Source organism: Protopterus annectens, chromosome 4.part0 (genome assembly GCF_019279795.1).
Source record: "Protopterus annectens isolate FY-2018-M chromosome 4.part0, PAN1.0, whole genome shotgun sequence".
NCBI lineage: Eukaryota > Metazoa > Chordata > Ceratodontiformes > Protopteridae > Protopterus > Protopterus annectens.
The window spans coordinates 217,191,968-217,216,685 of record NC_056733.1 but is presented as its reverse complement, the minus strand read 5'-3'; the positions used below and the strand labels follow the sequence as shown (position 1 = coordinate 217,216,685).

Below are 24,718 nucleotides of genomic sequence, written 5' to 3'. Positions count from 1 at the left end.
ACTGTGATCCAGCACTGGGTGGTCAAGTATGTCCTTAAAGGAGTGCTACATCTCTGTCTCTTGTTGAAGAACCCATTCTGTCACATCATAGACAGACTAGCCTGTCCATTCAGCCTACTAGATTGTTCTGTTGAGCTCATTTCTTGGAAGGCAGTATTCTTGGTCATGATCACAAGTGTACATCACATCTTGGTGTTTCAGGCTATGATGTGTGGGGAACTATATTTGATCTTTCTTGTATATAGTGTGTCCCATAGGACAAACCAACTCTACTTTAAAGAGGTTCCTGAAATCTCTGAAACAGTCCATTTATCTCTTGGTGCACTTTTCAGTGACAAGTGCAAGTGAATAGAATGCCTTCAACACCTTTGGTGTGCACCATCATTGCAGGTTCTACCTAAGGAGGGTAAATACGTTCAGATGGTCCAGCTTTCACATCCTTTGCATCAGTGAGAAAAGGGTTTGCAGTCACCAGGCTGTGACACTACATTGCAAGCTGCATTGTTTTTGCTGTCATTCAGCTAGCTAGCTAGCTACCTGCCTGCAAATGCTATAGTCAAAGCCTAGTGTGCCAGAGAAAAGGATGCTTCCTTCAAGAATGTCTACATTGCAGACATTTTATTGCAGACATTTTACCGTAGGTATAAATCTTCACCAGATGTTATTGTCTATTTCGTGACTCTGGTAATCAGACTACTTTTGGGAAGTTTGTTCTGGCCTAGGACATTATCTCTGGTTTTCCTACTCTAGTGGCTTTTTTAAGTTGCATCCCCATGGAAGACCCATCAACGAACAGCCTCAGCATTAGCGTTAACTGATATGTATTTAGTGTATCAGTTAATGTACCACAGGTACTTTGTGATAAGTCAGGAATACCCTCCTGAGATCCCTTTGAGAATAAGCAGTCCTTCATTAGCAAGTATTGGCTGTGTTCCTATAAGCTGATCAAGGGTATGTTCTTACATTGCTTACTCAGTAATGTGGTGCCAAATGGGTGTTGTTTCTTGATTTGTAGAAGTGTGTTCTCTAGTGGAAAGGGGTGGGGGAATTAATTTACTGGCTCAGGAGATTATCATCATCATTTTATGTCCAGCACCTTAGCTAATGCCATTTGTCTTCTGGGTGTCCGAACATACCCGGATGTGAGATTTTGCTAAAAAAAGATGCCAGTTGCAATTACTGAAGAAGTGCTAGACAAGCAAGGACCCATCAAAGGTGGGTGAACTAATAGACCAACTTTTAGGTTAAGAAAGCAATTGTTCATTTCATTCTATTTTTTAGTACAGGTATTTGTGTTTCTTCATCATTCACATTTAGCCTTAAAATAGAGAACAGTTATATAATTTCTCACTGTATTCTGCTTTTTTCTTTCGCTCTTGTTAATATAGGCTTATTGTGCTTTTATTCATTAACAGGTGGTGTTGAGAGTGCAGTTTCCGGATAGATACATCCTACAGGGTTTTTTCCAGCCCACTGAAACAGGTACTCTTTTGGCTGTATGATGTAAGAAGTGAAATGCATGCTATGACCTTTCCTGTTGTGTGCTGACACTTTTGCAGAATCTCAAACAGAATTGTGAGTGTGTTTATTTCAGATAGCTGTCCTTGAGAAAGAAAACAGTAAGCATTTATTGCTGAATGGATGCAGAAAAAGGAGTTATGGTGTCTTCAGACTTGACTTCATTAAACTAGGGCTGGCGTTTAGGTTGTTATAGAGAGATCTTAGAAAGATACTAGGAACAGTTACACCTTCTACCCCATATTGCTGTACAAGTTTGTCAATTTGTGAATTTTCAACTCCGTGAACTAAAAATTGTAGGAGCATTAGACTTTTGAATCTGCTTTCTGTCACTTCTACCCGTTAAACTGCAAATGTTTCCATACCAAGTTGCCAGATATTTCACGGTTTAAGTTTTGCTGGCAATTGAGGGGTTTTGATATTTAATCATATAGATAATTCATTCTGCTTCCACAGTACTGAATATTTTTTTTTGTAGTTTTTAACAGAGGTGGTTTTCCAGATGTCCTTCAAGGATGCATCTGCAGTCATCACATATGGGTTGTCCTGCCTCAGGCAGCCCTTCGGTCGGCCGGATTCCAAAGTCTGGGTCCGGCGTCTGCTGATGTCGCCCTCTCCCCGACATCAGAGCACCTGGGGTATAAAAGAGTCAGCCGACGCCATCTTCCTCGGTCTTTCTTGCCGCGTGGTGCCCGAAGCAGAAGCAGTTCGCAAGTGCCGGTCGGCCAGCTCCTGTAATTCAGCTACCGAAACTTCAAAAAGCTAAGTACCCCACTGGGGACTCTTTCTTGCCTCAGCCGATGTCAGATAAAGTTAATAATTGTTTAACTTGTGGGAAACAAATACCTCATAAGGATTTCCACTCTTACTGCCTCCCCTGCCTAGGCCCAGACCACGACGTCTCGGCCTGTTCAGCCTGTGCTTCCTTCAACCGACGCATCCTTAGACGTCGGGCGGAGTTTGCAGAGGAATTTTTTGGGGCTAGTTTTTCGTACAATATGCCGTCGGAGACTCCGACTTCACATTTGATTAAGAAACGGAAGGACAAGGACTGACACACGCGGGCCGTGGTTTCGGCTGAAACTACGGCCAGGCCTACCGCGAGTGTCTCAGTCTCGGCTGAAATCGAGCCCTTGGTACTTCCTACCACCGAAACCGCTCAGCCGACTACCTCGGTCCCGGAGGCCCCGGCTGAATCGGTTATTGAATTTCCTACAGAAACTGGTGTCCTGGAACCTTCCGACACCATACCTTTAGACAAAACTACACCAGCACGTGGTGCAGCCAGGCCTCCTGCATCCATGTCCATTAAGGCATTCTCTAGGGCTAAAGCTGCTAAACTATCCAAAGCTTTGCCTCCCAAGGTTATCCCTCAGGGACCCACTACAGGTTCACAGATTCTAAGCTTGGCAGAGGACCTTATCTCCTTAATTAGGGGCTCTCAACCTCATCCGGACAGGGGCTCTCAACCTCCTCCAGACAAAAGGCCCAGGGTTGAGCCCTCTGATCCCCACTCCTCAGATGAGGCCTCAGATGGTTCTACTCTCTCGGACCACCAGGAGGAGGCTTTTTCAGCCTACGAGGATTCTGATGCAGAGGAATCTATTCCTTCGGCCTCCCCTCCTGAAGAGTTTTCCTTTGGGGAGACACTCCACACTATGAGAGAGCATTTCCAGTGGCAGGGCCAGGAATTCTCTAATTCCAGGAAGAGATTAAGGACCTTCTTGCATTTGCCTCAGCATAGACCTTTGGCTATTCCTCCTGTTTTAAATGTCATTGATGATGTGTACTCTGAGTCTAGCATAACCCCAGATACTCTTCCTCCAGCTCCTGTCAAACCCGATAGGTACTACAGGGTCCCGGACTCACATCTTCACCTTTACAAGGCCCACTCTGCTGATCCAGAAACTATTTCCCAGGGCCCTAAAGGGGTTGCAGCTGCCACTACTAAGAATCCTCTCCCCTCTGAAAGGGAGTCTAGAGCTTTAGAGAGATGGGGTAAAAAAGTGTATACTTCTGCTACTCTTTCTATGAGGGCATTGAATTGTCAATTTCATATGATACAGTACCAAGAGTATTTGTTAGATGAATTGCATAAAAAACTGTCTTCACCTGAACCCCTAGATCGCAAATCACTTCAGGATCTGGTACATAACTCCCAACAGGTTAGCAACCATTTCTTGCAATGTGGTTATGATGCACTGGAAGCTTCATGTAGGTCAGCTATGACTGGCGCAGTCATACGTAGGCATGCTTAGCTGAAGGAACAATCTCTGCCAGACCATGTCAAAGCAAAGCTTTCTGGATGCTCCACTGGAAAAGCAAAAGTTATTTGGCTCCACGGCTCAGGGGGTTCTAAAGAAAGTTGAAGAAAAGGCAAAATCTGTACAAACTGTCAAAGATTTTCTCCAAGTCCAACCACCAAGATTCAGCAGGAATTGGCCTTCCAAAAATTGGTCCTTTCCAGACACAGAGAGGTTTCAGAGAGGCAAGAACAGGCGTGCCAGAGGTAGAGGGCAAGCTAGAGGCTCCTACAGAGGGCGTCAATGGCAGCCTCCCAACCAGAGAGGTAATGCAGGACCTACAACTGCTGCACAAGGACAGGCTCAATGACTTTACTTTGACACCGCCAACCAGGGCTCAATTGGAAGCACCCTTGGGCGGAAAGCTTTCTTTATTTTCAGAAAATTGGCACAGTATTACAAGGGACAAATGGACACTACAAATAATAGACAAAGGATACAGGTTCCATTTCCACACATTACCAAAAGAAAAGGCATGCCAGACCTGCCACCAAATCAAAGGGCAGAGGCTTTGAAACAAATCTCCAGCTTAATGCAAATGAAAGCTATAGAAAAGGTTCCTCTCAGAACAAGGCCAAGGATTTTATTCCAGACTTTTCCTTGTGCCAAGAAAAGAAAAACAATGGAGGCCTATTCTCGACTTGTCCGCACTGAATACTTATCTCATTGTACCAAAGTTCAAAATGCTGACTCTACAGCAGCTCCTTCCCATGCTGGGCAAGGGGTCTTGGCTGGTAACTCTAGACCTCAAGGAGGCATACCTGCATGTCCCTATCAGACAAAGTTGCAGAAGACACCTCAGATTTCTTGCAGGTTCAGAGCATTATCAATTCTCAGCATTGCCCTTTGGCTCATCTACTGCGCCCAGAGTATTCACGAAATGCCTGGCATCAGTAATTGCACACTGCAGACTTCAGGGGATTCAAATATACCCATATCTGGACGACTGCCTTATACAAGCGGACAGCCAACAAACTTTGGTAAAACATTTGAATTACGCCATTCACCTACTTCAGGCCCTGGGATATACAGTCAACATTCACAAATCAAGACTTGTTCCATCCCAAAGAATAACCTTTCTGGGTGCGAATCTAGATACAACACCCAAATGGCTTTCCTCACAGAAGAAAAACAAAGTCAACTACCAGATTACTTCAAAAGTCTGACAAGGAAAAACTCAGCTGACTGCAAGGAAAATCCTGCAGGCCCTGGGTTACATGGCTTCTTGCATCCTTCTGATTCCACAAGCAAGGCTGCATATGAGGAAACTACAATGGTACCTAAGGAGTTTATGGTCTCAGCCTGGAAACTTTGATACCACTCATCCCATGCCTTCAAAGGGAATTTTTGTGGTGGGCTCAAGCAAGCCAGTCAAACAGGGGTCTGCCCTTCAGCAAACCATTAACTAGCCAAAAAATTACAACGGACGCTTCAGACCACGGATGGGGAGCGCACATGGAGGGCAGATGCATTCAAGGTCTATGGTCACAAAAAGAGCTACGCATGCACGTAAACCACAAGGAACTTCTGGCAGTGATACATGCAGTCGAAGCCTTCAAACCTTTTCTGCATCAAGGCCACCTACTAATAAGGACAGACAACACCACAGTTATGTGGTACATAAACAAGCAAGGAGGCACCCATTCATATCCTCTTTGCAGACTGGCAATGAATCTATGGGAACTTTCCTTGAAACTCAACATAGAGCTGCAATCTCAATTTGTGCCAGGGAAAGACAATATACTGGCGGACAGCTTAAGCAGAAATATCATGGATGCACACGAATGGATGCTGCACCCAGACATCTTTCTACAGATAACACAATCATGGGGCAGGCCGGGCATAGATCTTTTTGCCTCCCCCCACAATCATCAGCTGAAGAAATTCTGCTCAAGGACATACCACCCACAAGCATGGAAAGTGGACGCCCTCTCTTTCAGCTGGAGAACTCTAACAGTGTATGCATTTCCACCTCTCCCATTAATGACCAAGGTCTTACTGAAGATCAGAACAGAGCAGCCAAAAGTGATTCTGATAGCTCCGGACTGGCCAAGACAGCACTGAATACCCACTGTTAAAGAGCATGTCACGCACGAAACCATGGCCTCTTCCTCAATGGCCACTGCTCCTGACACAGCACAATTACAAAACTCTGCATTCCAACCTGAAAACCTTGCAACCAGCAGCCTGGAAAATACCTTGATTCCTCCTCAGGTTAGGCTATCCCAGAGAGTGAAGGATATTATCATGGAAGCTCGCCGGCCTTCCACAAGAAAGGCATATTCAGCAAAATGGAAAAGATTTCTCATTTGGAACACCACAAAGGGCCTAGATGTGACAGTGATGAACATGGCACGTATCCTGGAATACTTGGCAGAAATGTTCCACAATGGTCTGTCGTACTCTTCCATTAAAATTCATGCTTCAGCAATTTCAGCAGAGTACAATACTGATCCGCCTGTCTTCTCACATCCTCTCCTAAGGCAGTTTCTAAGAGGGATTAAAAACATCAAGCCTCCAAGGACACCACCACTGCCTACTTAGGACCTTAACTTCGTGTTGGAAAAACTAACACTGCCTCCCTTTGAACCAGCAGCATCTGCAGAGCTACAGTTCTTGTCTTGGAAGACTGCCTTCCTTCTGGCCATAACCTCAGCAAGAAGAGTATCTGAGTTACAGGCCCTCATGGCAGTACAGCCATTTACTATTTTTCATCAGGACAGAGTCTCATTGAGAACCAATCCTACATTTATGCCAAAGGTGGTATCCAGGGTCTCATTAAACCAAGCTATTCATTTGCCTACCTTCTTTCCGAATCCACAAAACAAAGGGGAGAAACTTCTGCACACCCTGGACATACACAGACAGTTGCGCTACTACTTGGACAGAACTAAAAGTTACAGAAAAACTGACCAGCTGTTGGTAGCATATGCTGCTAGTGCACAAGGAAAAGCAATTTCCAAACAGACAATCTCAAAATGGATAGAGAATTGCATTTGTTTTTGTTACTCCTTTCATGGAAAAACTGTGCCAGCTAACATTAGACCTCATTCCACGAGAGCCACAGCCACCTCCACAGCCTTTTTAAGAGGGGTGGCTACCAAGGACATTTTAGAAGCTGCTACATGGAGCTCCATGCATACATTTTCCAAGCATTACAATTTACCTTTATATTCCAGATCCAGAGCAGGCTTTGCTACGGCAGTCCTGCAGGGCATTTTAGCTGCACCATCCTATACATAGATCCTCCACCCCCAGATTGGCTATGGTATTCTACCCATATGTGATGACTGCAGATGCATCCTTGAAGGACATAGTACAGTTTTGTACCTACCATAAATGTAGATGTCCGATAGGTATGCATCTGCAGTCAGGTTTTCCCTCCCTCCTTCCCCTCTGTGGTATTTCTTGGGTAATACTCCCTCTTATTGCTAAGCTGGGGTTATCTATTATGGTGTATTTGTTTTTTATTACTGTGCATGTTTGGAATATTTTGCATTTCTCCAAATTTAGCCTTCCTTAGAGGGCACCTGGCATCTGGGGCAAGAAAAACTGAGGAAGATGGCGACGGCTGACTCTTTTATACCCCAGGCGCTCTGACGTCGGGGAGAGACCGACATCAGCCGACGCCAGACCCAGACTTTGGAATCCGGCCGACCGAAGGGCTGCCTGAGGCAGGACAAACCCATATGTGATGACTGCAGATGCATAGCTATAGGACATCTGCATTTATGGTAGGTTTGAAACTGTACTTTTTTCATGCACTTTTCTCTCAGTCGTGTCTTTGAACATTTCCCCTTTTGCATTATCATTGCCTTGAAGTGTTATTACACTTGCACAGCCATATCACAAGATCTCTTTCTTGGCCATAACCATGACTACAACTTGAAAAAATTAAATATAAAACCAGGATGCTCAGCCCTATCTAGCAAGCTGTCACACTTGATAACATTTGGCGGATGAAGGAATGGCTTGGCTTTCGGTAATTTGACAGTGAGTGTTTCTCAGCTAAAGGGTCAGGTAGTGGCTGTCCGGCATTAACTATTCATTCCATTTTAGCATTTTGCCCAGATGGAAGTGCTGACTTACTAGTTTGAGGAGGCATGTGAGTGTTGTAAGGTGATTTAAGGTTTCCTGAGTGTTACATTGCAGCATCTCACACTGAGGATTAGACTGTCTTATTGGGTCACTTATAATAATTCAGAGATTGACAGTCATTTTAGTGTTCATAACACTTGCATTTCTGCTCATTCATGTCAATCATTGCCTAACTAGTTTTTCAAGCCTCTGTGAGATTAGTGCCTGTTTTGCATTGCTGCTTCACCAAAGTCTGTATGAGGTACATACACTGTTACTAAGTACTATAGAACCTTTATTTGTTTCAAAACCATTTGTAGTTTGACTGTATATTCTATTGGAAGTGGTTTCAGTCATCTCCAGTTTAGGCCCTGAAATCCAGTTAATAAATTTTTAAAATGGTTTATTTCTTCCATGCACGAGTCTTGAGTTTGAGCTTTGATGTTTTTTTATTGTTTCATAGTGGTTTCCTCTGTGAAGATGTTTGTGTGTATTTCATAGATAGGTTTGTCCCACAAAACTCTTCACTCTTGCTTGAGGTTTTGCATGATACTGGTAATCAGGATTACTTTGAAGGGTTCAAGAAAGGAATTAGATAAAAACATTAAAAGCATGTTGTGCATTTATTTTGCAGAAAACAGGACAATGCCATAAATCAAGAAAAAATGCAAGTCTGTTTCAAAAGTATTTTATTAAAGAGCCACAGATAAAAGGGCTAAAGTAAATTATTTTGAAATGGCAGATGAACCAAGGGAAGGAAAGAAAAAAAAACTAAAAGTCTAACAGAAAGAAGGTAGAAAAGGAGAGAAATAATAAAAACAACTTCAACTAGTGGCTGTAATGGAGGTTCACCTTCAAAGGTTCCTGCCACAAATGCATCTGCCCAAAATTATAAGGGAAAACTATCTCCAGGATCTGTCATAAGGGAGAACAACAACACATTCCTGTGGACTTTCCTTTTATGTAAAGAAGTTTTTGAATGGCGAATGCGTGTGTGAAAAAATCGTGTAAAAATTGTTTTTTTTTTGTATATGCATTTCTACATTTGGGTGTGTTAACATTGTCAAAGTGGCAGAGTATTGTAGTTTTGGGGACCGCCACTGAAATGTTTGTATGAAAACTTTTATTTTTCTGTCGAGGTTTACCAACTTACCCAGGCCTCACTACCTGCCTTTCAGGATCTTTTTTTCAGCTAGCCATGAAACATATTGGGCTTTTTACCTTCCATGTTTGCAAGATTTCTCATGAAGTTTTGGGCATCAGGCCATCTCCCTCACTGCGTCAGCCACTGATTGATGACTCTGCTGTGACCAGACCTGGTTTCTCAAACTGCTTAGCACTGTCTCTTGGTCCATCTTGTGTAGCTTTTTATGAAGCTGCTAAGGACCAGAAGTTAAGATGTATCCACTGTGGCTGTTGGGCTGTTCTTACCGAGCAGGGGAGAACCACTCTCATCAATCTCAGGGAAAGGAGCTGGCAAAGTCTTACTACACAGCTGGGCTAAGGTGCCTGATTTCTGTGCTAGTGCACCAGCCATAGGTTGGTCTTTTTTTCCAGGGAGTCTACCAGGAAAAGAAAGCTAAAAGTTAAGAATGTTACTTCCACTGTTTCTCTCGCTATGGAAGACTCGTAGCCGGCCTTAAGCATAGGCCAACTACGCAGTCGCCTAGGGCGCCACTCTAGCAGGGGTGCTTTTCCAGTAAACTGCATGGTGTAAATAGACCAGGATGGGGGCACCAGGTGGTGTGTGGGGGGGCACTGTGGATCCCTTTTGCCTAGGGCACCACTTGACCTAAGTCCGACCCTGTGGTTTTTGCTAAAGGATTGCTTCAAGCCTTTAATATTTTAAATCCTTTCCCTTCACTGACTTCAAGTAGAAGAAGAAAAATAATTCATTTTCTTTCCCTGTCAGCGGAGCAGAGACTGAAGTGTAGTGTTTTTCTTCTGAGAATTCTTGTCAGACTGAAGATTCTAATTCTGAAGAATTCCCTCCAAATGAGTTATATTTACTAAAAATTGTAGCTAAAATGAAAGATTTGTTTCAGTAGGAACAGAATGACATCCCAGTCTCCCAGAAGAAATGGGATAATTTATTGCAATTTGAATATTCCTCACACTATAAATTTAATTTATTTACATTTGTTTATTGGGAAATTCTGACTGGACACCGGTCCTTTTTCAGCGGAGGCCCGGGGAGAAAAGCTCCACAAGTACAAATAAGAAGTCTTACAATAGAAAATGTTACAATAATAGATGATTTTACAGTAAACAATGTGGCATGCGGAGTACACAGCACAGTAGTAAGAACAAACATCAAAGAGTAATGAGTACAAGACAGTATTAAAATTGAGTACACAAACGATACCCAAGAATTAAATTGATAAGATAAAGAAATAACACTGTTAATAAGTGGCTGTGAGTTTTGTTAGTTTGGGTTGGAGCAAGGGCAGAGCCAATGCATTTTTAGGTGAGACTTGAGAGTGGTTTTGAATGTCGGATGTCCCTCCGGTTTTATCAGCTTTTGAGGATGTTTTCTTAGCCTATAAAATACTTGACAGTCAATCTCCTGGTTCTAAAAAGTCTGATAAATATAAAGTACCTCAGACAAATAAATATATTTTTCCTAATCCAAACCCAGATCCTGCTGTTATTTCTATATCAAAGCCATCTTCTGCCAGACATATTGTGAATGCTAACCCCATTCAATTATGACAAGGATGGAAAAGCATTTGATAGAAAAGTTTATTCTTTTATTACTTTAGCCTTTAGAATTTTGAACTGCCAGGTTCATGCATTGACATTTATAGTGATTTCTAAGAATATGAAAAAGTCAACTGTTAACCTTCCTTCTTCAGAGATTAAAATTTTACTGAACTTAGTTGTAGTGTCTGCTTCTTAAATAACGAAACAATCATTAAGTGTTCTATGACTCTGCTGATACTGTTTACAGGACTAATACTACATGTTCAGTTATGAGAAGATTTGCTTGGGTTATGTTCTCAGAACTTATCAGAAGATGTTAAAGCTGAGGTTTTAAATCCTACAATTAACAAAGATGTTTTGTTTGGCCTTTCTGCTGCTGAGGTCCTTAAAAGATTTCATAAGAGGAAAGCTGATAAGGGATTACACAAATCTTTCAGTACTCCTTTTCTAAGTTCAGTAAAAAAAAATGTTCTTTCCAGTTCAGGACCCTTTTACAAAAAGGAAAAAAGATGTCTCAGTAAGGTCCAAACAAATAGAATTTTAAAAAGCAATGGCAAGGAGGATGAAAGAGGGAGCCTTGCAAAGCCAAGGTCAGTCCAAAATTTCAGAATGACTACTTGCCCTTTCAAGTCCCCCCCCCCCCCAGCAGTCCTTTAAAACTGCCTTCAGTCTAGGTCTTCCTCAGTGGCATCAAATTATCTCAGACAATAAGGCTCTGAGAATAATCGAACAGGGTGCAGATGGCAAAATTGGAGCCCCTTCCCCTTTTTCAGTGGCTTCCTCCTCATCCTGCAAATCAGACTATTCAGTTTCTTGTAGTTTTGGAGCACATTGTCGCATGAAATCATAGAACCAGCGTCTCAGATCAAATAGTCTTGCTGAAGGATATTTTTAGTGTCAAAGATAGAAGGAGCTTGGAGATCGGTTCTAGACCTCTCCTCTCTCAATTTTTATGTTAAACTCCCAAAATCCAGGATGCTGTCCCTCCAGATGTTCATCGTGTTTCACTGTTGCAGTCATTACAATTGGGTTATCCTGCTGGCAGGCTACCCGCAGTCGGCCTGAATTCCAAAGTCTAGGTCTGGCGTCGGTTGCTGTCACCTCCTCCCTGACGTCAGTGCACCAGGGGTATAAAAGATGCAGCCGACGCCATTTTCTTCAGTCTTTCTTGCCGCGCGGTGCCCAAAGCAAAAGCAGTTCGCAAGTGCCAGTTCACCAACTCCTGAGATTTTCAAGTTCGAATTTCAGAACCAAAGTCTTCATTAAAAGCTAAGTACCCCATTGGGGAAACTTTTTTCTTGCTCCAGTCCGATGTCAGAAAAAGTTAATAATTGTATTTCTTGTGGGAAGCAAATACCTCATAAGGATTTTAATTCTTACTGCATTCCTTGCCTAGGCCCTGACCACGACGTTGCTAGTTGTCAGTTTTGTGCTAGATTTAACCAGCGCACTGTTAAGCGTCGGTACGATTTTGCATTTCATTACTTTGGCAGAAGATTTAATTATATGATGCCGTCGGAACAGCCGACTACCGGAGTTTACAAAAAACTCAAGGAAAAAGAGAAGGGCAGGCATCTGAGGTCCAAAACCGACGAGGCTTCTTCTAGGCCAGTCGCCGGTTCTCAGTGAGGCGCTTTCGCAGCCCCTGACGACCGCTACTTTAGAGCCGCAGGCTGATACCGACTCCCACGTGGAGTCAATCAGGCCTACAGAAACTCAAGGTATAGGACCTTTGGAAACAATTCCCTCAGATGGGTCAGGAGCCGCTGAGCAGGCATCGGCTTCTGAGGGCGTTTTCAGGCCTACACAATTATATGTTAAAACTACTTCAGCTACAAAGGCAAAGACTAAAGCAGCTTTAAAGACAAAGAAACCAGTACAACAGCCCCATGGAGAGGCCTCCATGCCTAAAAAACAGATGCTCAAAATGGCCAAAGTCCTAATTACTTTGATCAGGGGTTCTCATCCCCCTCCTGACAAGAGGCCTAGGCAAAAGGAAGAATGTGATTCATCAGATCAGGTTTCCATTTCATCTGATTCCTCTTCTGATCAGGAATACTCTCTTCCTCCTTATGAGGATTCTGATGCTGAAGAATCTCTCCCCTCAGCTTCTCCTCCTGAGGATTATTCTTTTGGGGAAACACGCCATACTATGAGGGAGCATTTCCACTGGAAGAGCCAAGATTATTCAGAATCTAAGAAAAGGCTCAGAGACTTTCTTTTACTGCCTCAGCACAGGCCCCTGGCTATTCCACCTGTGCTAGACATTGTAGATGATGTATTTTCAGAGTCCAGTCTGACTCCAGACTCTTTACCTCTAGCTCCTGTTAAGCCCGACAGATACTACAGGGTCCCAGACTCCCACAAATTTCTTTTTAAAAACCCTGCTGCTGACCCAGAAACTCTCTCTCAGGGTCCCAAGGAGGTCAAGGCTTCCACTGCAAAAAAAACTACCCCCTCTGATAGAGATTCCAGGGCACTGGACAGATGGGGAAAAAAGATCTACACTTCTGCTACCTTGGCTATAAGGGCTTTAAATTGTCAGTTTCACATGCTTAAATATCAGCAATACATTATGTCACTGCTTAAACAGAAAATGTTGAAAAATTCTGAATGTGCAGAAAATAAAGAAATGCAGGATTTATTGCATGCAGCTGAACAAGTTGGAAAGCATACTTTACAATGTGGTTTTGATTCTTTGGAGGCCTCCTGCAGAGCCGCTGTTACGGGTTCTGTCATTAGGAGGCATGCTTGGTTAAAGGAACAGAATCTGCCTGATCATGTCAAAGCAAAATTATTAGATGCTCCATTACAGCATGATACCTTGTTTGGTGTTAAAGCAGAAGAGGTGTTGAAGAAAATGGAGGACAAAGCCAACTCTATGCAAACAGTTAAGGATTTCTTACAGGTACAGCCTCCAAGATTTAGCAGACACTGGCCTACAAAGACTTGGTCCTTTCCAGTGTCAGACAGGCCACAAAGAGGCAGATACAGACGCCCTAGAGGCAGATCCCAGCCCCAAGGCTCATAGAGGTCTAAACAATGGGGTGCTTCTACCTCCAAAAGCGGAGAAGACAAATCACAGCCATACAGGAAGCAGTCCCAATGACTTCCCCCTGCCAGCGCCAAGCACTTATCTTCTGGCAGCTCCTTTAGGGGGAAAACTAGCACTTTTTTCTCAAAACTGGCACCTAATCACCCAGGACAAGTGGGTCTTGAACATAGTGTCACAAGGTTACAGGTTCCACTTTCACACCACACCATGCCAAGAGCAAACGGTATGCCGGACCTGCCAAAAAATCAGTGGGCAGAGGCACAAAAACAAGTTTCATCCCTCATGGACATGAGGGCCATTCAGCAAGTACCACAACAAGAGCAGGGACAAGGATTTTACTCACGACTTTTCTTGGTGCCCAGAAAGGACAAAGCATGGAGGCCAATACTGGAAGTATCAATTCTAAACACATACCTGGATATTCCAAAATTCAAAATGTTGACTCTGCAACAGATTCTGCCCATGCTGGGCAAGAAGGCTTGGCTTGTGACTTTAGACCTAAAAGAGGCATACCTGCATGTTCTAATCAGACAATCATGCAGAAGATACCTCCAATTCATAGCTGGCTCAATGCACTACCAATTCTGTGCACTGCCCTTTGGCTTATCTACTGCGCTGAGGGTCTTCACAAAATGCCTGGCATCAGTAATTGCTTTTTGCAGACAGAGGAATACAAATATATCCTTACTTGGACGACCACCTTTTTCAAGCAGAGAACAAGGACACACTACTACAGCATCTGGCATTTGTAAAAAGATTATTAACATGCCTAGGGTACACAGTAAACGAAAAGAAATCAAAACTTGTACCCTCTCAAGAGATAATTTTCCTGGGTGCAAGCTTAAATACAACTGCCCAGATGGCTTATCTCATGCTAGACAAACAAAGGCAACTGACTGCTTATTTCAAAAAGTTGGCAACAAACACCCAGGTAACTGCAAGAAAAATTCTGCAGGCTTTGGGCTTCATGGCATCCTGCATTCTGCTAATTCCATATGTAAGACTGCATATGAGGAAACTACAATGGTATCTAAAAAGTGTTTGGACTCAACATTGCCACAGCCTGAAACAATAATTACACTCATTCCCTGCCTGCAACAGGAGTTTCGATGGTGGGCAAAGGCCTGTCACCACAACAAGGAGCAGCCATTCACCATACCCCCAGCCAGGCAAACATTGACAACAGATGCATCGGATTATGCCTGGAAGCTCCACTAGGCAGGAAGATGTATTCAGGGCTCATGGTCTGCAATCCAAATGCGTCTGCATATCAACTAATACGAGATGCTAGCTGTTCAAAATGCCCAAGGACCTACTTCATCCAGGACAACTACTGTTAAGGACGGACAATACTACAGTCATGTGGTACATAAACAAGCAGGGAGGCACACATTCCTACCCCCTTTGCAGACTAGCCATGACTTTGTGGGACACAGCATTGACTTACCAGGTACATCTGCAAGCACAATTCCTGCCAGGAAGGATAAATACTCTGACAGACAAACTAAGCAGAAACCTCATGGATCCCCACGAGTGGAAATTGGATCCACAAGTCTTCAGCATAATAACAAGGAATTGGGGATGCCAGGACATAGATCTATTTGCCTCCCCTCACAACTGCCAACTACAGAGATTCTGCACAAGGACTTATCACAAGCAAGCATGGAAAGTGGATGCTCTATCTTTCAGCCGGAAAAATCTAAAAGTATATGCCTTTCCCCCACTGCCTTTCCTCCCCAAGGTACTCCTAAAGGTCAGACAAGAGAAGCCAAAAATGATCCTGATTGCCCCAGACTGGCCCCGCCAGCACCGGTACCCAATCCTCAGGAACTTGACTCATTGCCCAGCATGGACATTACTTCAATTTCCTCACTTAACTGACCCAGCAAAACAATCAGATCCTGCACAGCCAACTCAGGACCTTAAATCTGGCAGCATGGCGGATAATGTAACTTTTCAAAACACACCTGTCTCTAAAGCGGTGATGGATATTATCTTGGAGGCCAGGAGGGCCCAGTACCAGAAAATCTTATGCAGAAAAATCGAAGAGATTCTGTGCTTGGAACCAGGCACAAGGAATTAACATGACTGTTCCAAATATCCCTCAGATTTTACAATACTTAACTGAGATGCTGGACAAAGGCCTATCCTTTTCATCAATTAAGATTCATGCCTCTGTCGTTTCAGCTCACTACAATACAGAGCCACCTATTTTTTCTCATCCTTTATTAAGGCAGTACCTCAGAGGATCCAAAAACTTACGGCCTCCAAGGAGATCACCAATACCTGCATGGGACCTCAGTTATGTCTTGGAAAAACTCACTCTGCCTCCTTTTGAGCCAGCCGCTACAGCTGACGTAAAATTTTTATCATGGAAAACAGCTCTTCTCCTAGCAATAACCTCTGCAAGATGAGTCACAGAGCTACAGGCAGTCATGGCTGTGGAACCTTTTATCATTTTTCATCCAGATAGGGTTTCTCTAAGGACAAACCCCACATTTATGCCTAAGGTAGTGTCCAGTGTGGCCCTCAACCAAACTATTCATTTGCCTACCTTTTATCCAAACCCACAGAATAAGGGTGAGAAACTTCTGCATTATTTGGACATACACAAACAACTGTGCTTCATTGGACAGAACCAAAGCTTTCAGAAAGACTGAGCAATTACTGGTAGCATATGCTGCAGGATCACAAGGAAAGACTATCTCAAAGCAGACTATTTCCAAGTGGATAGGTCACTGCATTCGTTTATGCTATTCTCAACATGGAAAATCAGTGCCTAAGGACATTAGGCCACATTCAACCAGAGCAGCAGCCACTTCAGCAGCCTTCCTTAGAGGAGTGCCAACCAAAGACATTTTAGAGGCTGCAACCTGGAGTTCAGTGCACGCCTTTACAAAGCACTACCAATTACCACTCTACTCCAAATCCAGGGCAGGCTTTGCCACTGCAGTCCTGCAGGGCCTCATAGCCGCTCCTAATTCTATTTAGCTCCAGCCTCCCAACCTTAGCTTTGGGATTCAATCCAATTGTAATGACTGCAACAGTGAAACACGATGAACATAGTACAGTTGTGTACCTACCATAAATGTAGATGTTTAAGTGTATTCACTGTTGCAGTCCAGGATGTCCTTCAAGGATGCATCTGCAGTCATAACAAATGGGTTGTCCTGTCGTCAGGCAGCCCTTCGGTCGGCCGGATTCCAAAGTCTGGGTCCGGCTTCGGCTGATGTCGCACTTCACCCGACGTCATCTCTGCTGGTCTTCGGGTATAAAGGCATCAGCCGACGCCATTTTCCTCAGTCTTTCTTGCCGCGTGGCGCCCGAAGCAGAAGCTGTTCGCAAGTGCCGGTCGGTCAGATCCAGAGATTACTACTACCGAATACTCCTCGAAGACTTCTAAAAGCTAAGTACCCCGTTGGGGACTCTTTCTTGCTTCAGCCGATGTCAGAAAAAGTCAATAACTGTTTAACTTGTGGGAAACAAATACCTCATAAAGATTTCCACTCTTACTGCCTGCCTTGCTTAGGCCCAGACCACGACGTAGCAGCCTGTTCAGCCTGTGCTTCCTTCAACCGAACGCTTAGGCCGGGTCGGAGTTTGCTGAACAGTTTTTCGGCTCAGATTTTGCGTACATTATGCCGTCGGATCCTCTGACTACCCAAATTGTTAAAAAACACAAAGAAAAAGACCGACACTCGCGGTCCGCGGTTTCAGCCGAAACCACGGTTAAGCAAGCCGCGAGTGTCTCGGTTTCGGCCAAAACCGAGAAAACCGGTCAATCTTCAGCCGAATCCATGACTACTACTGAGGCTCCTGCTACCTTAGTTGAATCGGCCTCTGAAGTTTTACCTACTACTGTGGTTCCTAGTGATTTATCAGACACCATCCCTTTGGATGTCTCTACCCCAGCACATGGTGCTGCTAGGCCTCCTGCAGCCATGTCTATTAAGGCCTTTGCCAGGGCTAAAGCAGCCAAAACTGTTAAATCAGTGCCTGTTAAGCCCCCCTCACACAGGCCCTCTTCTAGTCCACAAATGCTTACTCTGGCAGAGGATTTATTATCCTTAATTAGGGGATCCCAATCTCACCCAGACAGGGCCTCTCAGCCCCCAGAAAAGAGACCTAGAGCAGAGCCCCCCCGAGCCAGTGTCCTCTGATGATTCTTCGGATGACTCAGACATTACAGATCAGCCAGAGGCTCCTTTTTCTACTTATGAGGATTCCGATGCTGAAGAATCCATTCCATCTGCCACTCCACCAGAGGAATTTTCCTTTGGAGAAACTTTACATGCCATGAGAGAACAATTCCAATGGCAGGGACAAGATTTCTCAGATTCAAGAAAAAGGCTTAGGACATTTCTGCACTTACCACAACATAGGCCCTTAGCTATACCTCCAGTACTGCCTGTTGTGGATGATGCATTTAATGATGTTTGCACTGCTCCTGATACTTTACCTCCAGCCCCTGCCAAACCAGATAGATTTTACAGGGTGCCAGACACTCATCACCACCTATACAAGGCCCCACTTGCAGATCCTGAGACTATATCCCAGGGGCCTAAGGCAGTAGCCTCGACCTCAGCAAAAAAACTTATTCCTTCTGAAAGGGAATCCAGGTCCTTAGAGAGATGGGGGAAAAAAGTTTACACCTCTGCTACTCTCTCAGCTAGAGCTTTAAACTGTCAGTTTCATATGATCCAATACCAAGAGTTTATGCTTGATCAGTTAACTAAGAAGCTGTCCTTTGATGACTCCTTAGATAAGAAATATGTTTTAGAAATGGTGAATAACATTCAGCAGGTTAGTAACCATTCTTTAAAATGTGGCTATGATGCACTGGAGGCTTCATTTAGATCAGCCATGACTGGCACTGTGATAAGAAGGCATGCATGGTTGAAAGAACAGGTCTTGCCGGATCATGTTAAAGCAAAGCTGTTAGATGCTCCTATGGATAAGGCCAGTCTATTTGGTACACCTGCTCAGCAAGTAATGAAGAAAATGGAAGAGAAGGCAAAATCTGTACAAACAGTTAAGGATTTCTTACAGGTTCAGCCCCCAAGGTTTAGCAGGAACTGGCCTGCCAAAAATTGGTCTTTTCCAGACTCCTCAAAATCTCAAAGAGGCAGGAATAGACACTCTAGAGGCAGAAATCAATCCAGAGGAGGTGCCTACAGAGGACGACAGTGGCAAGGCAATAACCGAGGAACAGACACAACCACTGCCACTGCAACAGGATAAACACAGTGACTTGGCTCTGACACCGCCTTCCAGGGAGCAAATAGCAGCACCTTTAGGCGGAAAGTTAGCCTTATTTTCGAAAAATTGGCACTATATCACAAAAGACAAGTGGATTTTGCAAACCATAGACCAAGGCTACAGGTTCCACTTCCACACCTTACCAGTAAAAAGAGGAATGCCAAACCTACCTCCAAATCAAAAAACAGAAGCTCTAAAGCAGATAGCTCAATTAACAAAGATGAGAGCTGTGGAAAGAGTACCAATAACAGAACAGGGCAAAGGATTCTACTCCAGACTCTTCCTAGTACCAAGAAAAGAGAAAAGTTGGAGACCTATTCTCGATCTGTCCGTCTTAAACACATACATCATTGTCCCAAAATTCAAAATGCTGACCCTACAGCAACTTCTTCCCATGCTGGGCAAGGAGTGTTGGCTGGTAACTCTAGATCTCAAGGAGGCATACCTGCACGTCCCCATACGACCAAATTGCAGAAGATACCTCAGATTTCTTGCAGGATCAGAGCATTATCAATTCTCAGCATTGCCCTTTGGCTTATCTACTGCGCCCAGAGTATTCACAAAATGCCTGGCATCAGTAATCGCTCACTGCAGGCTACAGGTAATCCAAATTTATCCATACCTGGACGACTGCCTGTTACAAGCGGACAACAAAAGCAAGCTGACAACAGATTTACAAAGAGTCATTTGCTTACTACAAGCCCTGGGATACACAGTCAATTTAAAAAAGTCAAGACTGATACCATCCCAAACAAGAACATTCTTGGGTGCGGAATTGGACACAGTAAAACAAATGGCATTCCTAACTGCAGAAAAACAAGAACAACTCCCTCTTTACTTCTTGGCATTAACAAAGCAGAACAAACTAACAGCAAGAAAAGTACTGCAGGCCTTGGGCTTCATGGCATCATGCATAATCCTGGTCCCACATGCCAGACTGCATATGAGAAAACTACAGTGGTACCTAAAGAATTTATGGTCTCAACACAGGCACAACTTAGAAACCGAAATCCCACTAATCCCATGCCTGAAACAGGAGTTCCTATGGTGGGCTCAAGCATGCCAGTCAAACCCAGGCTTGCCCTTCCACAACTGTCAAGCAAACCAAACCATCACAACGGACGCCTCAGACCTAGGCTGGGGGGGCGCACATGTTGGACAAATGCATACAAGGATTGTGGACTCCAGACCAGCTGCACCTGCACATAAACCAAAAAGAAATGCTGGCAGTAAAACTAGCAATCCAGAAATTCAGACCATTCCTCAAAGAAGGCCATTTAATGATAAGGACAGACAACACCACAGTCATGTGGTACATCAACAAACAGGGAGGCACTCATTCATACCCCCTATGCAGAATGACTCTGGACCTTTGGAATATGGCTCTAAGCTACAACATCCAGTTACAGGCAATATTTGTGCCGGGAAAAGAAAACACCCTAGCAGACATGTTAAGCAGAACCACCTCGGATGCTCACGAATGGATGCTACACCCGGACATCTTCAAGGCCATCACAAAGAAATGGGGAATGCCACAAATAGACCTATTTGCATCCCCACTCAATCACCAGCTCAAAAAATTCTGCACAAGGACATACCACCCACTTGCATGGAAGGTGGACTCTCTATCCTTCAGTTGGAAAGGCCTGACAGCATATGCATTTCCTCCTCTTCCTTTGATGCACAAGGTACTACTGAAAATCAAAGAGGAACGTCCAAGGATAATCCTGATAGCTCCGAATTGGCCAAGACAACACTGGTACCCATTGCTGAGGAGCATGTCTCAGGGGAGAATGTGGTCAAATACCCCTGATGCCTTTGATGTTAACTCAGAACAACTACAACATCATGCACCCAAACCTAAAAACCTTGCAACTGACTGCCTGGAACATCACATAGCAGCAACTAACCCAGACCTATCCCAAAGGGTTAAAGACATTATCCTTGAAGCCCGCAGACTTTCAACAAGAAGGAACTATGCAGGAAAATGGAAAAGGTTTGTCATTTGGAGTACTGAAAGAGGAAAAGATGTGTCGCACATAGATATTGCTAACATCCTGGAGTACTTGGCAGAGCTTCTACATACAGGCCTGTCCTATTCCTCCATCAAGATACATGCATCAGCTATTTCAGCAGAATACAGCTTCGATCCACCTGTCTTTTCGCATCCTCTACTCAGGCAGTTCCTCAGAGGGATCAAGAATGTAAAACCTCCTAGGAAACCACCATTACCAGCATGGGACTTGAACTTTGTGCTAGAAAAATTGACACTCCCTCCGTTTGAACCAGCAGCAACAGCAGATCTTCAACACCTATCATGGAAAACTGCTTTTCTACTGGCAATTACTTCAGCAAGGAGGGTTTCGGAACTACAGGCCTTAATGGCAGTACAACCCTTCCTAATATTCCATCAAGATAGGGTGTCCTTGAGAACTAATCCTACATTTATGCCTAAGGTGGTATCCAGAGTGTCTTTGAACCAGGCAATCCACCTACCTACCTTCTTTCCCAATCCACAGAACAGGGGGGGAAAGACTGCTGCATACCTTGGATGTACATAGACAGTTACGCTACTACCTGGACAGAACCAAAGGTGACAGAAAAACTGACCAGCTTTTAGTAGCCTATGCAACAGGACGGGAAGGAAAAGCAATTTCCAAACAGACAATCTCCAAATGGATAGGAAATTGCATAAGATTCTGTTACTCCTACCATGGAAAACCAATTCCACAGAACATAAGACCTCATTCTACAAGGGCTACAGCCACTACCACAGCTTTCTTTACGAGTGGCAACCAAGGACATTATTGAGGCTACTTGGACCTCCGTGCATACATTTGCCAAGCATTATAATTTACCTCTATACTCTAGATCCCGAGCAGGGTTTGCCACTGCTGTACTGCAAGGGATCCTAACTACACCATAATTCTTCTTCCTCCTCCCTAGTTTGGCTATGGTATTCTACCCATTTGTTATGACTGCAGATGCATCCTTGAAGGACATAGTACAGTTTTGTACCTACCATAAATGTAGATGTCCGAACAGGATAGCATCTGCAGTCAGGATTACCTGTGGTACTCCTAGGGTATTTACCCTCCTAATAGCTAGCTGGGGGGGAGTCTCTTATGGTGTATTTGTTTGTATATATGTACATACATGCTTGTTTTTTGTAGTTGCCTTCTACTATTTTGGAAACATTGGCATTTATCCAAAATTTAGCTTTCCAAGAGGGCAACTGGCATCTGGGGCAAGAAACACTGAGGAAAATGGCGTCGGCTGATGCCTTTATACCCGAAGACCAGCAGAGATGACGTCGGGTGAAGTGCGACATCAGCCGAAGCCGGACCCAGACTTTGGAATCCGGCCGACCGAAGGGCTGCCTGACGACAGGACAACCCATTTGTTATGACTGCAGATGCTATCCTGTTCGGACATCTACATTTATGGTAGGTACAAAACTGTACTTTACCCACCCACCATCCCCCTTTTCTTTGCTGGACCATATCTGTACTTCTCTATTCTATACAACCTATGTGGTGTATTTGCTTGTAGATGAAGGAAACTTGTTACTTGAGGCATGCATGCTTTATAGACATATTTTTAGCCTACCCTTTTGGGGGCATCTGACATCTGAGGCAAGAAAAACTGAAGAAAATGGTGTCGGCTGCATCTTTTATACCCCTGGCGCACTGACATCAGGGAGGAGGCGACAGCAACCGACGCCGGACCTAGACTTTGGAATTCAGGCCGACTGCGGGTAGCCTGCCAGCAGGATAACCCAATTGTAATGACTTCAACAGTGAATACACTCGGACATCTACATTTATGGTAGGTACACAACTGTACTATCTTATAACCACCTGTACCCTTCCTCAGTTTCTTGATAAAGATGCTTGTTACCACATAGCAGTTTGCACAAAATTCATGTATATGACTTTTCCTGTGTCCTACCCTTTGCACTGTCTGCTGCACCAGTAGTTTTTACAAAGTGTCTGGAACCATTAATAGCTTATTGCAGATTTCAAGGTGTTCACATCTTTTGGTATGTGGGTGATTGTCTTATGTCAAGATTCTCTGACAAGTCTAGAAACTGGGGTTTCAGGTGAACTTACAGAAATCATCTCTTATTCCTTCCCACAGAAAAGATTTTCTGCAATGTCTTTTAGATACTTCTCTGAGAAGGGCTTTCATTCTTCTGGACAATGTAGAATTTTTATATTGAGAAATTCCTGGGCTGTAGTCCAAACAGTGTCTGACATCTGCCAGGAATTTTCTCAGGATTCTGGGTTTTATGTCCTCTGTGATTATCATGATTACCTTGACCAGACTTCCCAACATAAAAAAGTTTTGTTTACCTCAGTTCAGTCTTTTCGCCGTAACAGCATGCTTTAACTTTTCAGATTCCAGTGGTGGGGTTTGTAAGAAAAGAGTTACTGTGGTTGAGGTGAACTTGTCTCTCACTCCTGGTCTTCCCTTCGCAGTCTGGCACAATAGAAGCCTCAGATTTCGATTTGGGCAAGTGGGCTTCTCAAAAGGATGAAAGTACAAGGTCTGTGGAACAAGTAGGACAAACAAAAACACATTAATGTCAAAGAGTTAATGGCAGTAATAAATAATCTTAAGCCTTAAATTATCTCTGGTCTCTGGGAAGTCTGCAAGTAATCAGACAACAGTGCAGTGATGTGGTATAAACACAAAAAGGGAGGATAGTAAAGTTAACCCCTTTTGCAGACTTGCCATGACAGCCTGAGAGGGAGCAGCTGAACTCATTTTGACTTCATATGCATCATAAATACCGTCAGAGCAAAACATTATAGCAGACAGGCTGAGCAGGAGCAAGGTAGAATTTTGTTGTTGTGTCTTTCGGCTTTTCCAGGTTAGGGGTCGCCACAGCGGAACTCCGGTCCGCTAATGATTGGTAGTTGATTTTTACATGCCGAGTTACCAGCCCTAATGCACAACCTTCACCGAAGGTACGCCCATTCACGAATGTCGTAACGCAGAAGACGCTCTAGCTGAGAATCAAACCAGACAGCGTCTGACTGTGAGGCGACAACGCTACCGCAGCGCCACCACCGCAAGGCAGAATGTCTTGAATGGAAACCATACACAGGAGGTTATTTGATCCAACTGTGGGGAAATACCTCAATTAGATCTGTTTGCCTCCTTTTAAAACAGTTAAATTCTACTCCAGGATTCCTTGCAAACAGGCCTTGGAAGACAGATGTTTTCATATTCCCGTAGACAGGAATGTTTGCTTTTCCACCATTTCTTCTAAAGACTGAAATGGACTCCCCAGTGATGGTGTTGACTCCCTTCTGGGCCAGACAAGAGTGGTTCTCCTTTTTATTGAAAATGGCTTCCCAGCACAAAGATTGTGTGATACACCCCCTGAAAACGCTTCAGTTGACTACCTAAATGATAAAATTTTGATACATGTTAAGTGCTGTTTTTTTTTTTTCCTGAGGACATGCTGCAGGTACTAAAGGAGGCTAGCAGCCCTGCTCCTGGGAAATCATATATGTGTAAGTGGAAAAGATTTTCTAGTTGGTACAATACTAAGAACAGATCTTCGGTTCCACCAATAAGTGCCCACAACTGCCAAGATGATAATTCCACAATTTATTGTCAAAAAAACGAATAAAACGAATAAACGAAACTAAACGCACAGTAAGACACTAACAATACTTGAAACACAGCAAATGCGATACAATGATGTTCTTCGTTCCACATTGCTGCAGTCCTTACTATTGGGGGTAGTCCGCTGTCCAGTCGGCCCGAATACCAGAGTATATGGCTGACG

The 24,718-nt window shown here is 43.9% G+C and overlaps 1 protein-coding gene across 1 annotated transcript in view; it reads left to right on the top strand.

Moving 5' to 3' along the window:
* ASPSCR1 (ASPSCR1 tether for SLC2A4, UBX domain containing) overlaps positions 1-24,718 on the top strand; it is a 4,162,292-nt gene that overhangs the window by 2,582,833 nt on the left and 1,554,741 nt on the right. The window contains exon 10 of the mRNA XM_044068220.1: positions 1,416-1,482. Coding sequence (XP_043924155.1) covers positions 1,416-1,482 — 67 coding nt within the window. The remainder of the gene's footprint in view (positions 1-1,415; positions 1,483-24,718) is intronic.